This window comes from Heterocephalus glaber, unplaced genomic scaffold (assembly GCF_053883595.1).
Source record: "Heterocephalus glaber isolate CG9 unplaced genomic scaffold, H.glaber_assembly_v1.0 deba00001555, whole genome shotgun sequence".
In the NCBI taxonomy this organism is placed as follows: Eukaryota; Metazoa; Chordata; class Mammalia; order Rodentia; family Bathyergidae; genus Heterocephalus; species Heterocephalus glaber.
In genome coordinates, this window is record NW_028258346.1 from 11,576,925 (window position 1) to 11,595,046 (window position 18,122).

At 32.6% G+C, this 18,122-nt stretch overlaps 1 protein-coding gene across 6 annotated transcripts in view; it reads right to left on the reverse strand.

Moving 5' to 3' along the window:
* Csmd3 (CUB and Sushi multiple domains 3) overlaps positions 1-18,122 on the reverse strand; it is a 1,141,260-nt gene that overhangs the window by 754,725 nt on the left and 368,413 nt on the right. For all 6 annotated transcript variants that reach the window (XM_087190703.1, XM_087190702.1, XM_087190706.1 and 3 more), the window contains exon 6: positions 1,044-1,156. In XM_087190703.1, coding sequence (XP_087046829.1) covers positions 1,044-1,156 — 113 coding nt within the window. The remainder of the gene's footprint in view (positions 1-1,043; positions 1,157-18,122) is intronic.

Consider the following 18,122-nt stretch of genomic DNA (forward strand, 5'->3'; position numbering starts at 1 on the left):
ATAAATTAAAAATTATTGTAAATTTTCTACAGTGGATTGCCCCTGAAATGTTTAAAGTACTATCCTTGGGATTTTTTATTACTGTGAGCATCAATATACAAAGGATGGTTTGTTGGTGTTGTTGAAGTCTTGCTGATGAAACATCTGCAAAGATGTTAGTAGTCCAGGAAATTAAAATGAATTGCTCAATTTTAGTCCAGAAATCAATACAGTATATGGTCTAATACTCTTTTAGTTCCTAAATACAAGCTGTCTAATGTTACCATATTAAATTTGTAAAGTGCCTAGGAACAAAGACTACTAAAGAAGAAAGTATTTTTTAAAAACCAAAAATACAAACAAACAACAAAAAAACCCCAAATAAATGGAAAAAAAAAAAAGCTAACTATGGCAATGCTCACTGTTTTGAGCAGTTGCTGAAACACCACTGGGAATGAAATGAATTATTAACACAAGCAGTCTGAGGAAAAAGTACTCTAAGCCCACAAAATACTATTGAACATTGAAGAAGCTACATTTTCATTAATAGTCTACCCTCATAATAATCTTGTTCTAAAGAGTTTTCCTAAGTTAATGCACCAAATATTATATCTGATTTATTAAACATTATGTCTCTTAATAAAATTGGTAGATAATAAACCTAACAAGGTTAATTAAACTAGCAATAACAAATACACTGTGAGTGGAAATGGATTACAAGAAATGAGCCTGTTTATTTCTGTAGGTTTTGTGCAGTGTTTTGTGGTACAGCTTTAGATAGAATGTCCTGGTGTTTAAGCACCTGTTAAAGTAAAATATTATGTGTCTTACATATTACCTTTTTTGAACTCATGATATTCTCTGAACACCATGCTATAAAATAGTCACTCTAATAATGTAATTTAATAATGATCACATTTGCTGAGCAAGAGAATGACAATTTTTGCCTGTTCAAATTATCATTTATAAATACTAAGGATATTTTTCTTCTATCACAAAATGCAGTTGTGCATACCAAAATCATTTTACACATCAAGAGAAGCAGAGGTAATCATTAAATATACCTTGATACGGAGCACTAAATCCACGATATCGGTGATTGCTGTCTGTAACAAAATGGAGTCTGAGCCAGTTTTTGTTGCTGATAATTGGTGGTGGTATATTCATTCCAGATAACCTGAATTATGAAAGACAATGACATAAAAATTTAAAAAGCTTTTCAGCAGTAAACATTTTCACTGAATTGGGACCAAAGGTAAACCATACACATGATTTTCATATTGTCAACTATTTAAGAACAAATGAAATAGCTACTTTATACATCGTAAAATCAATCATAGAATAGTGCCCTTTCTAATATTATCTTCCTATCAGGTTGCATATACTGACAAAATCAACTGTAAAATTAAACTTCATATGAGTTTTGAATCACCCAAATTTGTTTATGTCACTGATAATATATTCATTACATGGGCAACAATGAACATAATGGGTATTGAACTAATGGTGCTGGTAATTGTGTCCCTCATGTACTTACTGTTACAAAATAGATACAAAGTATAAATTTGTCAAAGAAATTGATATTCTTATGACTGAAATCGAATAGCTATTTTCTTACATTTTTTCTTATTCACCTATTTTCAATATTTCACACTGGAGGGCAAATTTCACAATTTTTTCATAGAGCAAGCATTATTTTAAGGCAATTTCATACTACTATGAATTATAAACTACTCTGTGCTTACATGGTGTATTAGACACCTCTTCCAATGAGTAAACAGAAAATATTTATTTTGGTAGATATATTGAGTCTTAACACATTAGTCACAAGATAGCACTTAACGATCTCTTTCAAACAAACTACTTAAGGCAAAATATTGAAAGTATGTTGTTGATCATGATGAATATAAAAAGTATATTTTCCTTCCTAATCTTTTGGCAATTTCCATCAAAACAGTTTTTTCCAACTTCATTCATTAATAGAGTATCACCATCGTGTACATCCTCCATACACCTAACTATTTAAATCATAGGTGCTAAATAAACCCATGATAAAAATATCCTCAAAAACAAAGGTTCTATAGTGAAGCTAAGTTTTAGATGAAGATTTTTTTTAAATAAACAAGATATGACACATCTTTACCACTCTTCAAGGGTCAAGTTTTTCTCCCTCAGAAGGTAAAAGAGGTGATTTATTAGTTTGTGTTTGTGTTTGTGTTTGTCCAGGGATGGAGAAGTGTTCCTCTTTCGGGGCTTGGCAGTCTGCCACACCACAGTACCAGCAGGCTAGGGATATAGAAGATGTCACTGTGCATGTCACCAACCCATTGTGAGGATGTGTGTGGTGATGTAGGGACCCTCAATCTGACACACACCTCTTACCCCTAAAAGCCTACCTTTCTTAAAATGTTTGTGAGGTCATCACTTGGAGTGGATGACCACATGATGCTGAATGCAAACTTACCTTGTTTGTATCATGGCGTCCCCTGGGTTTATAGAGAAGGTTGGATTCCAACACGAACAAGTTGGGCTACATCCTATACATTTCTCACTTCCATTCCTAGCTTGACATTTTCTCTACATTTTTCCTATATGTCCCCTATTTTGTTTTTACATAAAAGTGGCTCTATTTATTTGGCCAGGTGGCTGATTTTCTTTTTTGTATATGAATTTAGTAAATAAAGGGATGAAATTTACCTCTGTAATTTTAAAACTCAAGTTTTAAAATTTTATTTCATAACTTTCAGACAGTGTTGAGGTTATGATTACTGTTTTTGTTGGTTTATTCTGCTCAAATAATAATTCAGTGAAAAATATTTGGATTTAGTCCAGTTATATTTTCAACGGAGTAGTTCAGCTCAACCCAGATTCTGGTTTATAGTTTATATTTCTGTTCATTCCCCCGATCTGCTGAGCATGAATGTCCGTTAGGGAAAATTTAAGTTATTTTGACAGGTTATATACCTTTTAAATGCAATGATATAAGATATAAGCATGATTGTGATACAATGAAACACAGAGTTTGAAAACAGATCTTCAAAGACCAAAAAAAAGAAAGAGAATGAGTAAGAACCTTAAGAAAAGGAAGGGGAAAGAAGATGGAACAGATATTAAAAGAATAAACTTCTCTACTTTTCCAAAGACATCTAATTTCAGTACAGATTATAGAAAGGCAAGTAATAGCCTTTTGCAAACACAGCTTGCAACTTGAGATCAACTTTTGGAATGTAAGACGGTGAAATTTTAAAAAAAAGTAGAGCTGCCTAAGAAAGGGGAGAATGCACATGGGGTACAACAAACAGTGATTTAACAGAAAGAAATTAAGAAAAAACCCCAGTTTACTGCTTAGCTATGACCTGCGCTCTAAGAACCCCAGAGAATCCTTGATATGCAAGAAGTCTATGTATGTTATGTGTTTTTCCTATGTAAATATACATATGGTAAAGCTTATTTTATAAACGAAGCACTGTGAGAGATTAATTAAAAAAATAGAATGATTTACAACATGATGCAAAAACATCACGTGAATGTGACCTCTTTCAAAACATTTTTTTTGATCTTTAAGCTTTTCAAATTACTCTACAGCATCTTTTTGTCATATGTGAATTTCCAGCCTCACTCTTTTGCACTTTGCAGCCATTATTGAGTAAAATAAGAATTAGTTGAATACAAAAATGTGATACCAAGACGATCTACTTCATAGCCAAGAAATCCACTAACAAGCAGAGAGCATATATTATGTGTATACATTAGTCAAAGCGATAATTCACATCATCATCATTATGATTATATACATATATACACACACACACACACACACACATATATATGTATTCTTCTACTCTACTTACTTGTGCCAAAAAAGAATTTAACAAATCTTTGGAGTAAAGAATACATTTTAATGAAATGGCACGGTAAAAACTGATGTCACATTTCACTGAATATTCCATGCAGAAATAATGAGAATTACAGAATGTACTTTCCTGCAGTGACTCTTGGTAAGTCATACTTTTATTATTTTATATTTTATTTTAATTTGCCACTGACAATAATTAAATCATTAGCTGATATTCAAAATTAGATCCAATATTTTCTTTTCTTGTCAATCCATTAAGAAATATAATCTTCACAATATACTCTTGAAAATACTGTGAGTTAAATTTAAGAAAACTGAGAGAACCACAGGTCTTTGTCATTATTTCAGAAGCTCCTGAAACTCTTCTGAGCCTATTTTGGTTCATGAGGCTCTTGTCATCCTATCATGTCGTCCATGGCTGGTTTCTCAACCTTCTCAAAATGAACATTTGCAATAACCGGTGCCATCTTTGGTTAGTCTAAAGTTCATTAAACAAATTTTCCAATCCTCTAACATCATTCGAATGCCATCATGTATCTGCATTTCCTCATCTTCAGCACTCAGAGACCGAGTCAAACCCTTTAAAGCTGGGATTCCTCCCATCGTTAGCCCCACAACTCCAAGGGCCTCTGTCCCACCACCTTCTCCCACTCTCCTGCACTCACCTCCCTCTTTTCCTCCCACTCGTGCTCTCTTGCTGTGCTGACTTTGCCTGTTCTGACTCCCTTCTTTCTGAAGCACTAAGATGAAATGTATTCCTGAGGCATCTTCTCGTCTCCATGGCCTTGTAAAATTAATTGTTCTGTATTCAGCTGCAATTTGTTCCACAAAATCATCTTTTCATCTTATCTTAGGTCCCATTTATTCACTTCAGTTCAAGGTTCAAATACATATAATGCATTTACTCATTCATTTTCAGGGACGCCACACTAAACTTCCTAATGGGAAGCCAGCTGTCCAATCACCTTCTCTGTCCCACTGTGCAAACATTTTTGTATATTCCTGTAACACCATTTCTTACTTTCTATCACAGTGAATTTTCAGTCTTTCCTGATATTTTACATTTTCGTGCACATTACTGAATCCCTGGTGTTTAGCACATTGAAGGCTTTATCTGGAAAAATACATGAATAGAAATTATTTGCACACATGTCCTAGCTGTATGTGTTTTTTCATTCTCTTTATAATGTATGTCATTAAGTCCATTTCATTACATTTTCAAAATTTTGACTTTTCTTTATTCACCTAAAATTCTATTTCCATTGTCTTCTTCAAATCTCATGGCTGAAGCTTATCTCTCTGTTCTCTGAATATAAAAAAAAAAAACTGGATAAAACACTTTCAGTGGCATGTCTAATTGTTTTCATTTTATTATATTATCCATACTCTAAGTGATAAGAAGTTGAAAGCAGGATTCATATTTGAATTAACAAATTCATAAGCACATTTTTAATCACAGATGATAAATGAACCTAATTAAGTGGCTTGATATTCTATTATAAATTTCTAAAGTGTGTTCTGAGCATTATGTGCCATAAATATCTTGGGCCTGAGGGAGGGTTCACTGGTCAATAATTTTTTTCATTGCTCTTTGCCAACCATATACACTTTCGATAGTATTTTTATGTTTTAATTCATAATTTATTAAATTTATACAATAAACATCTTCCCATTTCTTTACTGTGCCATCATAGTAAATAGTGAGCAATGGAATTTATCCTGTAGAACTCTTTCAGAAACCATTTTTTATCCTTTATGTCTGGATAAGAATGCATTTCATAGTCTGACGAAATATCATCATCTTTTCCAAAGGAGAAAAATCACTAAACTTTGTATTATATTCTGTATGGTACTATAAGATGGAAAATTATTTTAACAACTGTGAACAACTGTGTTGTTTACTTTTCTTTCATTGCTGAGACAAAGTACCTTATACTCAAAGTTAGAGGGGAAGGGGTTTATTTGGCTTACAGTTCATAGAAGTTTCAGTCCATAATCAGCTGATTCCAAGGCAGGAATGAAAAACAGGCAGGGCCGAGCAGAAACAACATGGCACGCACAAGACAGCAAAGGTAACAAAAGAGACTTTCACTGAGTTTTCTGCCTCTTTTGTCCCATCCAGACTACCGGGATTAGGGTGATGCCAAACTAATCACTCTCATGTAGTAGTTTAGTAATCACACGCCCTTAAACCCTTAATCCCAGCATCACACATTCCAGATTCAGCTACCTCTGAAAAATAAAGTCCCATCTCATCTGCATGAGGCTTTGGGGGGACATCTAAACACAAGCCATAACAACAACTAAATTACTTCATATAAAGAATGACATTAAAAGCTTTAATCTTCCAAATTATATAAATCATATATAAGATGTATGTACAACGTATAGGTATCTATAATGAACAGTTTGTGTTTTCTTGTAACAGACATCTACTAGTGTCCTTGGTTAGATATTCAAAAGTAACTAAGCTACTGGACATATAATCCATGTGGTTTGAACAAGAGCACTAAGAAACTAAGCATTGTGATATACATTCCAATTATTCAAAAAATAAGTGTTAAAAAGTATGTAGCAAGCAAAGAAATGGCTGGCTATGTTGAACTTTCTTCCTTTTTCTTTTTTTCCCTTTCATATGTGTCTCCCTCAGACTATCTGTACCATCTGTAATTCCATCCCAGTTTCCCAGTTACCACTAATTTTCATCATCTTTCAGATGTGTTGCAACTCTTCCTATGACATGTCTCACTGTGTTCAACATCCTATAACATACATACTGTATTCTAATAAGTTGAGAGCAGGATGCCACTGGATTTATCAAACCTGCAAACACATTAGCATGTGTCCCTAAATTCATTTTTAAAATTTGATGCTATAGAATAAAATTACTTTCTTCTACATGCGTACTTCAGCAAAATCCGTTTATATTTAAATATAAAGTATGTATATTTAATCACCAAAATTTAATCAAGATAAAATAGAACAGTGGATTGTAACCATTTAAAAAGTAAATGGGTAATTAAAAAGCTATCAATAATCTTAAGACTGAGATGTTTTTAATAGAGAAATCTTCTAAAGAGATAGGGAATGAACAATTTTACCCACTCTTCTTCAGAGAATTGAAGAAGACAGATTATTTCCTAAATCAATTTAATCAGCTTAGTACTAACCTAATAATAAAAATCAACAAATCCATTACAAAAATTTGAATAACAGAAAATTACAGATCAACATTCCTCATAAACTCATGTGCAAAAGTGCTGAATAAAATATTGTACAATTCAATCAGTCACACTATCAAAATAATTATATACTATGACTTAGTGGGATTTATTCATGTTATATAAGGCTGACTCAACATTTGAAACTCAACCAATGTAATCTGCTGTATCAACAGGCTATAGAACAAAAAATTAAAGTATCAAACTAATTGTTACAGGCAAAGCAAGTGACAAAACCCAACATCCGGTCCTTAAATACTCTCATAAAATTAAGACTATTCGAAACTCCTTAACTTTGTCCAGAATAAATACAAGAAGCCTAAACCAACAATATATTTGATGCTAAATTATAAGATGCTTCCCTAAGAGATCAGAACTACATCAATGGTGTCTTCACTACCCACTCTTGTTCAACATAACACTGGAAGTTTAGCAAGTGTAATAAAGCCTGACAAAGATATCAAATAAATAGACAATGGAAAAGAAGAACCAAAGCTGTCCCTTTTTGCAAATGACATCATTGCTTTCTTAGAAAGTTTCAAGCAATCGACAAAACACCTACAACTAATGTGTTCATTCAGAATGCCGGATACAAGCTAAATATTCAGAAGTCAATTACATTTCTCCACGTTAACATTGAACATGAGCCAACTAATATAAAAAACGCAACACAATTCTAAAAAAATAAAAATTTAATAATTATTCTAGTAAATTATTTACAGATCTGTATCTGGTAACTATCAAATGCAATGAGAAAAATAAGTGAAGAGTCATATATTTTGTATGAGTTAGATGACTTAAAACAGTTTAAATGATGATTCTCCTTAAAATTATTTATAAGTTTAATGAAATTTCTATTAAAACATCAGCAAATTATCCCTATAAACATTGCTAAATTCATTATAAAATTTACATAAAAAGCCACTGGCTTAGGAATAGTTCAAGTAAATTTGACACAGAAGAATGAAGTCAGAGTAATCATTTCACCCCACTGTCAAGCCTTACTGTACAATAAAGAAGACAGTAAGACAATGGTGAAGAGATGTACATATTAATGAAATAGAATAGAAAACCCAGAAACAAATAAACACAAATATACCCAGTTGATTCTAGTTCAATGTTCAAAAGTAACTCAAAGGATGATCTATTGCTTTCCCACAAATTATGCCAGAATAACTGGACAGCAACAGGCAAAAACGAACTCAATCTAAACGTCACACTTTAGACAAAGAGACAGACAGACTGACAACATTGATCACAGACTTCAATGTAAAATTATAAAATATTTAGAAAAATATTGGAAAACATCACTGTGATTTTAAACTTGTCCGGGTTTTAGAACTGAATCTAAGAATATAACTCATAAAAGGGAACATTTATTAATCAAACCTTATCAAAAGCAGATACTTTTGATATGCAGAAGATCCCGAAGAAGAAGATAAAAAAACAGGCTACAAAAACATAGTGATATTTACACACTAAGTCTTTGACAGGAGTTTTTCCTAGAATTTATAAAGAATCCCCAAACTGAACTTCTGAAACCCATGCAGAAAAGAACCACGAGCTATGGATAGACATTTTAACTTAAGAAAATATGGAGACAACAGAACATTAACAGTGAATAGAAAAAACTTCAGGTTATTCATTTTTGGGTTAGAAATACCGGAAAGTTTAAAGTTAATAATTTAAGCTTCCACTTTAAGAAATCAGAAACAGACTAAATTTGATCTAAGCAAAAGGGAAGGAAAGATAAAGGTAAAAGCTGTGAGTATCAAATTGAAAGAAGAAAAAATTATAGAGAAAAATAAATATCAGTAAAATAAATGTCTTTTTGATCAAATAGAGAGACAGAGAAAATATTAATTATCCAAAATGAAAAAGGATTATCATTAAAGGCTATAAAGATATGTCCATAATAAGTGTATATTATAAAAAAGTTAATGCCATTTATTTTGGAAACAGATGTGATAGAAAAGCTTATTGAAAGATACACACTGCCAAATCTGGTAGATAATATATGTAGTGATTTTTTTTTCTTCAGCTCTAGGGATCAAACCTAGGGTGCTTCACCCTAGCTATATCTCCTGTCATTTTTATTTATAATTTTGAGACAATCTCTCACTGAATTACATTTTTTTTTGTATGCTGCTGGTTTTGAACCTTGAACAGTGGACATACTAAGCAAGCGTTCAACTCCTGAATTATTTCCCTATATATCCTCAGCCCATTATATATAGTCTTTAATCAACTCTAAAAAACACTCATCTTTAAATTTTTCCAACTGGCAAAAGTGTAGACACATATTGCAAAACTGAAGAAGTCAACTAAATATTTAAGGAAAAAGTAGTAGCAATTATATACAATCTCAGGAAACAGAAGAAAAGGAAATGCTTACAAACTAATGTCCAGAAATAAATCCATAAATGCACAAATATATCATCAAGTAATTGTCAACAAAGGGCTCAAGATAATCCAATGAAGAAAGCGTATCCTTTCAACAAATGCTGCTAGAATAATTAGATATCTTAATGAAAAAAGGGACAAAAATAAAATCTGAACCCATAATACATACTGTACCATATATAAATATTGATCCCTATGAAATCACAGATGTGAATGTAAAGGTAGGATGTTAAACTTCCTTAAGAAAACATGAAATAAAGCCCTTATGACTCCATATGTAGTGACAGATTATTCAAGAAAACTTATAAATTAGAATTCGAGTTTTTAAATATCTGTATATGGAAATATACCATTAAGAAAATAAGATGAAGCTACCAACTGGGAAAAATGATATCCAAGGCTTGTATTAAATATGAGGTGCACAATGCTGAAATATCCAATAGAGAAAGAGATTTTACGTTTCAAAATGAAAACAAGTAATAAAAAATGCAAAATATTTTAACACTTCACTAGAGAGGAGACAGAAAAGGCAAAGGAGCCAATGAAAATGATAACATCACTAGTTCTCAGGAAAAGACAAACTAAAATGATATACCACCATTCACTTAAGAGGAGATCTAATTAGAATATTACACTGAGAACTCTCATGCACATGTTTAAAAGGTGCTAATTAAAAAAACTTGAAATCTCAAGGCTGGCGTGGATAAACTTGAACTTTTATACATTGTTGGTGAGAATGCAAGACAGTACAGACAGGAAAACACTGACAACTTCTTACAAAATTAAACACGCATTTACTGTTTAACGCAGTAACTACATTCCTAATTATTTATCCAAAAAGCATAAAAACATAAGTCCATATAAGGAATTGTACACAAATGTTTATGGCATCTATATTCATTATCACCAAAACTTCACAACTGTTAATAAATAAATATTTATTTTATATTCATACAACTGCTTACTACTCACCAAGAGAAAGGAATAAACTACATGTGAAAACCTAGATGACTCTCAAGAGACTGAAGTGAAAAACCCATACACTGTGTACCATGTGGATGCAGACCTTGTGATTTTTCTGTGATATTCTGTTTTTGTTAGTTTTTTTTTTTTTTGGTACCAGGGATCAAACGCAGGTCCTTGCGCTTGTGCAGCAGGCAGTGAAACCACTGAGCTAAATCCCCGGCCCTGTCTGTCATATTCTGAAAAAAGGCAAGACTACACTGACAGAAATCAACAAAGTGGTTGCCAATGCTGGAAGGAAGGAAATGGAAGTCACTACCAAGAGTCACAAGGTAGCTTCTTGAAAACAGGGCATTATTCAGTATTTTTATTGTAGCTACATGACTACAAACATTTGTCAAAATACATGACAGCACATGCTTAATTGGGGAAAATATATAAATTACACTTCAATAGGACAACAAAAATAATTTTAAGGGATTTTTAGCTTCCCTGTCAACATTAAAAATAGTATCTGCATTTTTTTGTGTGTGCTTGGGACAAAATAAAGTGCTGTCTGAAAGGAATGGATAGGAAATTATTTTAAATTTTCTAGGAAATAGCCTTTCTATGATCAGAAGAATAAGCTTCAAGTATCATTCTATGCATATACAAATAAATACTTATAAGGATTCTAAATTGTTCTTCCTGTCATAGCAAAGAAATACTTCACTCTTTGCCCATAATTACATTTCCAATGTATTTCCATTGCCACAATTAAATTATTGCTTATAATCACTTCTCTTTGGGCCTCTTCAATTGATACTGACCCCAAAAGAATGATCTAAAAAGCAAATGTCAGGAAAAAATGTAAATTAGTCACTTTATGTACTTGAGTCCAAACATTTCATTTATCATTTTCTGAGAATTGATAGAGTAAAGTGAAGATTTACATTGGATCTAGACTTAATCTTTTCTCATTTCACAATTTTGCGAACAATTGTAGCTAAAGAACATAGTAAATATTTAACATAAAACAAACAGTCAATATATATTTACTTATGGAATGGTTAAATATAATTTTCAACTTTCCCATCATTTTTCTTATTCTAAGGAAGCAAATATATGACTACTTATGAATTAACAATTAAAAGTTATTTCTTCATCATTAAGCAAAAGCTTACTTTCTATAGCCTGCGAGTAAAAATTAACAGCATCAGATTTACTCAAAGTTAGAAACAAATGTCTTCAAATATCTGCTCAAGGGCAACATGGACCTATTTTACCAAAAACATATATATGTAAATTATTTTATGAAGAGAATGTGCAGTTTGTGAAAGATTATTGCATAAAAGTAAGTGCTAAAAGACTGTAACTGATTAATCTGCAAAAAGCAGAGCACAATTGAATTTCACTTCCCCTCCTCTCTAAAAGTCTCAGAATGATCAAAACAAAAACTTTTCAAATATAATTTCTTTAAACAAATATTATTCCTTTTTCTGTGCATTATATCTGTTTCACATTTAGGAATATGTACTTGTAAATAAGTACTTAAATATATAATATGTAAAACTTAACAAGTATGATTTGTGAGACTATTCGAATTTTTACAAATTCCCTGATTTTCTTATTCCTCTACCTAAAACAGTTAAGCAGATATTCTAGAAAGTGAATATCTTTTGTACTTTGGGTCAGGTTGATAATGTAAGTTATTAATTGATGGTTATTTACTGCTTTCTGCACACTATTGCAAGCAAACTCATTGTGTTAATTTCAGAAAACGATGCTTATGTAGTATGAAATATATTTTGGGAATATTTATTACGACAAATTGCTGTGAAGTACATGTATATTGCAAATGTGCTATTTATTGATAAGAAAACCATTATGATTTTTATTCCAGTATTCTTTTTTTTTTTTTTTCTTTTTAGTACCAGGGATCAAACTCAGGATCTTGCGCTTGCAAGGCAGGAGCAGGGCCACTGAGCTAAATCCTGGGCTCTTTACTCCAATATTCTAAGAGAAGAAAGCTTGCAATTTATGATGGCATAATTCAGTGTGTATTAACATGTATTTTATTTACCTGGTGTCTAAAAGCTTAAGGACTAAGCTCATAATCAGATCTCCAAATATTTGAAATCACTAATACACATACATTGCATGCAAATGAATTATAATAATGTATTTCAGTATTGCTTTTTCATTTTACAAATAATTATTTTTGTTTTCCTTTATATTGAAACCTCTCAAATGAATGTGTGTAATAGAGATGTCATTTTCTATATTACTTAGCTTTTTAATCTTCCTACTTTAGTCTCAATGATTTTTCTCCCAATGTATTTTACAAAGCAGAGATTGTCTTAGATTACCTCATCCAAGTATTTTACATTATACTGAAAACTTAAATTATGACTTTGTTGGAAAAAATAAATATAATGGGATTCCATGAGAAATATGACTATAGTTATCATTTAGTTACAGCATTAATTTAATATTGTCAATGAATATTTGTAAATGTCCCAAACCTCAAACTCTGAAATTTGTTTAGGGCGTCAGACAATAATCAAAAAATTGACTTACTATTCACGGGAAAAAAAACAAAGCAAAACAAAATAAAAACTTATCACATTACATTAATTTGCCACTAAAACATGCAAAAACTTCGGAAAGGATTATGAAGTCATGTAAAAATATGAATTGTGTATATATAGAGAGAGCTGTAGGAAAGTAATAAAAATGGAATGCTGTGATATGGAAGATAATGGGATTCTGTGTCACCCTTAATATGTATGGGCATTGATTTCACCCTGGAAAATACAGAAATTCCTACACACAGTGAGAGCTGGTGCTAGGGACTGTTACAGGAGCAAAGTCAATTCCATGTGTGACTAAATCCAAAAGAAGCCAGAAAGCAGGAGAGTCTAAAAAATAAGGTTTTTAATCAGGTAGTTAAAAATGGATTGGAGGCAAAGGCAGGAGCAGAGTATAATCACCACAGTGTCAACATGTGCACTGTTAATTTTAAAATACCAAAAGGTAAGTCACTATCTACTAGGAATAGAAGAAAACTAAAGTCTGAATACAGGACATATATGTAATAGAATATAAAAAGTCAGCCATATTCATAAAAGTAATCAAAAAATCATCATAAAAGATAATGCTTTTATTAATCTATTTTCCTAAGAAAATTGATAATTTCCTAGTGTCTTCTATATACCCATTATATTCATGAGCAAAAACAGATATAATGCTGGCTGGCTCTTCCATTCAAGGGAACATCATGAGATTGAGATTAGCAAGATTGCCAGAGAAAATGGAAATTACGTGCATAATAAAGTAAAAGAGAATACAGGTAAGTAGCCTGGTAAACTTCTTCACCTTGTCTTATACGCTTCATGAAGGGAAAATGTGAGAAGGCGGGTATTTATTCTCTGGTAGCTTCTGTGCCCAGTGGAAGTATCTGTACAGTTCTGCTCCAGGGCAAGGAAAGTAACTTCTGACTGGGAGTCTCGGGAGGAAAAACAGTTCTGGGGAGGATACAATGCAAAAATTATACTTCTCCATTGGTCCTATAAATTGGTCTCCAATCCGACATAATTTTTAAGAGGTTAAAAAATATTGTTAAAAAAACACCATTTTCTTTTGGGATGTTTTCATTTTCTTCCTTCCCATTTTATTGTTTTCCCTTTTTAAAATGGTATTTATTAGCATGACAAATTGGGAATGGCTTTTCTTCTTCTCTGTCGTATTCCAACCCAGATGCAATTTTCTTCCTCGAGAAAACTCCAAATGTACTTTCAACAATAGAGCTCGTTTTCAAATTGGTTTTATAGTAGAATCCTCCATGCTACACTATGAATTAAAAACGTGTGAATTCAACAAGTACCTACCAGAGTAAAATAAATTTAAGCATATTATATCTGGATTTTTCCCTTCTGAGTTTTAGTTATGGATATATGTGTGTTTATAAATCTGAATATAAGCATCTTTCTTCATGGATAGGTTCTTATAAATACTTGTACTAGTAACTTATATGCTATATAACCAAATTTCAGGTAAAGAGTCTTTAATAAGATGACCCTCAATTATACAGATTGCTTAATTCACTTATAGAAGTTAAATTGTCCCAAATTAGCTTATGATTGCATATGTGATATATTTTCATAAACTATAAAGCATATCTACTTTGTACATATATGTTCACATAGTAAAACACTTGTCTAGATGGATATTTATTAGTAGAATGTCCCCTCTAGGATACTGATCTTATAAACTGTATTTCTCATGGCCTTCATACATCTTAATTTGGGTTTTGTCTTTTGGAAGGAGAAAGAAGAAAAACATCTTAATATTATTTATGTATTTGAGAGTAAAGTTATTTTAAAATGAAGCGGGGGAGGGAGAACAAAAATCATATCACACCTATTTAAATAAAAAATAGGAGATTAAAGACTTAGCCAAATTGTTTGCTGGCAACAAAGATCAAATAGGCATTCCCCCACATACACATATATATATGCTCACCCTCCAAAATGAAAAAAAATTATAATGTATTACTTTCTCTTTAATTTATTCAAGAATGAATTTTTTTCACTCAAATTCTCATATGAATATGAATTGAGTACTTTATGTGTGATAGGTGCCCTCCAAGGTAGTGCCAATAGGTACTGAAATGGATCAAGATGTAGCCCTCAAGACGCTTATATTCTGGTTTGAGGAAGAAGGAAATAAACCTGAATTAGTAAATAGCAAAATGAATAATTGATAATTTGAAATAGGAAAAGGTCCAAAGGTGTAGGGGTGGTTGGGAGGGCAAGGGGAAAGGGAAGAAGGGAAAGGAAAAATTATGAGAAAAGAAAAAAAAATGGAAACAAAATCTCTGTAAATAGGAAAGGGTGGAGGGGTGAAGGGCACACAGGGAATGGGGAAAAAATAAGAACCAAGATACATCATGTACAGGTACAAGCACTCAATGACAAATGTAAACATATTGTATACCTAAAATGCACCAATACAAGAATTTTTTAAAAATTAGTAAATAGCACGGCAAACAATGATAAGCACTATGAATGCAACTAAGCCCAGTGATCAGTACAAAGCGTGCTAAGCTGTATCACTTTCTGATAATAGCCCAGATAACATAATTTTGAAGGAAGTGAATCCCTGAGCGGTGCAGTCAGAAGCTTTAGCAGGACTCTGTCTTGCAGTGACTGAGAAAAGGCAGTGATTACAGATTACTTTGGAAGAACAGCAACTGAACAGATTGTTAAGAACCTTGCAGGGTTATTGTAGAGGTCTGCAATTATATTCTTCCTTAAATGGGATGCTAGGGAAACATTTTTAGTAGAGGAATGTGAAGTCTGATTGCATCTGATACAGATTTGAGCTGATGCATTGAACGGAGTTGCTGTCAAGGACCCGGACAGGAACAGTGTATTTGAATAATGACAGGGCATTTTCCCATGTAGTTGGAAACAGAGCTGTTGGTAGTAGAAGTGGATAGTGAGGTTGTCTTCTGATTTAATTCTGCTTAGACCCAAGCAAGTTTGTGAGAAAGCACAGAATCAAAAATGAATGCAAAATTTCGGTGTAAGCAATTGAAGAAGTGGAGAGCCCTTAAATGAGACAGAAGACTGTCAGAGGAGAGATCTAGGGGGGAGAGTGGGAGCTTTGCTTTGGATATGTTCATTGCAGGGCTTAGAAGCCCAAGGACAGCTATTAAGCACACAATGATTATGAGTCACTAATGCATACAAAAGGTATTTAAAAGCATACTGCTAGATATAGACACTAAGAAGGAGCCTGAGAAGAGAAGTAAGAATTTGCTATGCTTCAGACTCTCTCCAAGCCAGCACCACAAGTACTATCGAGGCAGACGAAGAAGACCTTTGCGAAAGTTTCCTCCAACAATGTTATGTGAGAGATCTGCCTTGAGTTCCTCTATGTGTTATTGGGTAGGACAGTGAGGATTGGATGTGAGAGAATTCAAATAGGAAGGGAGATGTTTGAATTCTCTCATGCCTTTCACCTACCCTTGCCTTGTGTGCTGCTCCTACACTGAGGGCAATTACTTCATTCTCTCCACTCCTTTACCTTGTTCTTGCTAAGTGACCCAGAACTGTCACTTAGATCTCTAGTACTGATAAGAATTTGTGAAAAACAGGTAAGGACAACTAGTCATGGGGAGGTTCCTGAGTTCTAAATCTAAAAGGTTATTAGTGTTTGGTTTAAACTCATAAATTTATTTTGAAGCACATTGCTTTTGTTACCAGCTAGAATAAATTATTTTTGTATTAACAACTGAAACTTTTATACACTACTTTACTTGATAGTAGGGTTTTTTTCCTAAAAAAGTCATGAAGTATTTTCTATATTATTTTACTGGGATTGTATAAGCAATGTTTATGCTTAGACAGGCTTTTCCTATTCAGAAATTAAATGAATCTTCATGTGTACTTCCAAAATGTATTTTTGCTTCCATTTATGCCTTTATATTTTCAATCTATTACATATATATTTATTTATTCAGCATGTGATCTCATCAGTCTTTTCAATTCATTTTCACATCTTTAGTTTTTCCCAATTATCCCTTGAACTTTATTTTCTCTGTTTTTATTTTGGTTCTGGTAGTAGGGATAGAACTCAGGGCCTGCCTTTTAAGCTACATGATGAGACCTTATTTTAGATTTTATTTTTTAGAAAAGGTCCCACTAAGTCTCTAAGTTGCTCAGGCTGGGCCTCAATTTAAGATCCTGATTTAGCCTCCCTGGGCAGTGGGATTAGAGCCCTGCACCACCATGTTCAGCCTGTGTTTTTGCTCATGCTGTGTTATGTTTTATCTGAAAAGGAGTTCTTGTCCAACTGGCTTGGCAAATTGCTACTTATTTTGAAGATCCAGCTCAAATGTCACTATGAAACTTGGGTTTCCTTTTGATGCCACATTCTGTACTGCTTCTGTGAACCATGATCTCAAAATCACATAAATATTTGGTTACATGTTTTGCAATTCCTTAAAGGTGGAGAAACAAAGTTCTACACAGTGGAGACAAAGTACACACAGTGCCACCACACTCTGTATCTGTGCTAAATGAATGGTGTGAAAAAAACACCTGATTATCTAGATCAATCATCTTCTGACATTTGAATATCTACTGCAAAACTCAAACACAGTAATTCAAATTAGTTCCTACAAATAACACTCAATCCTTGTTGACTTGGCTTTTTCCATAGTTGTACGGTTTTGAACAAGTTTATCCATTTCAAACAAAATATGTCAAATAGTTGTTTACATTTTTGTCCTAACACAAACTTCGAGATTATTTGAGGTGAATTAATTCTCCTAAATGTATGCCCTTACATATGTAAAGGGAGCCGGTATGTACACTACTAAAGTCTAATTCTACTCTAGTCTTTCACTGCAACTTTAATTTCTAAAATAAAATCATTAATCACATTCCTCCAATTCAAAAGACACAAAGTATATTTAACAATTAAAGGAATTATAAATCTACCAATCTTACAAATGAATACGTTGTACTGCGAACACTTCTAGTGTCTGATGTGAACTAGTCACTGAGAGCCAGGAGTTTCCCAGAACATGTGCCTCCGAAAATAAGGTTAATGACAACTGTCTTCATGGTTTTCTTCATGTGAAAATTCAACCTAGGCGCATGACCAGCAAGAAACACTCTAATTCATTTGGAATGCAAAAAAATAAATAA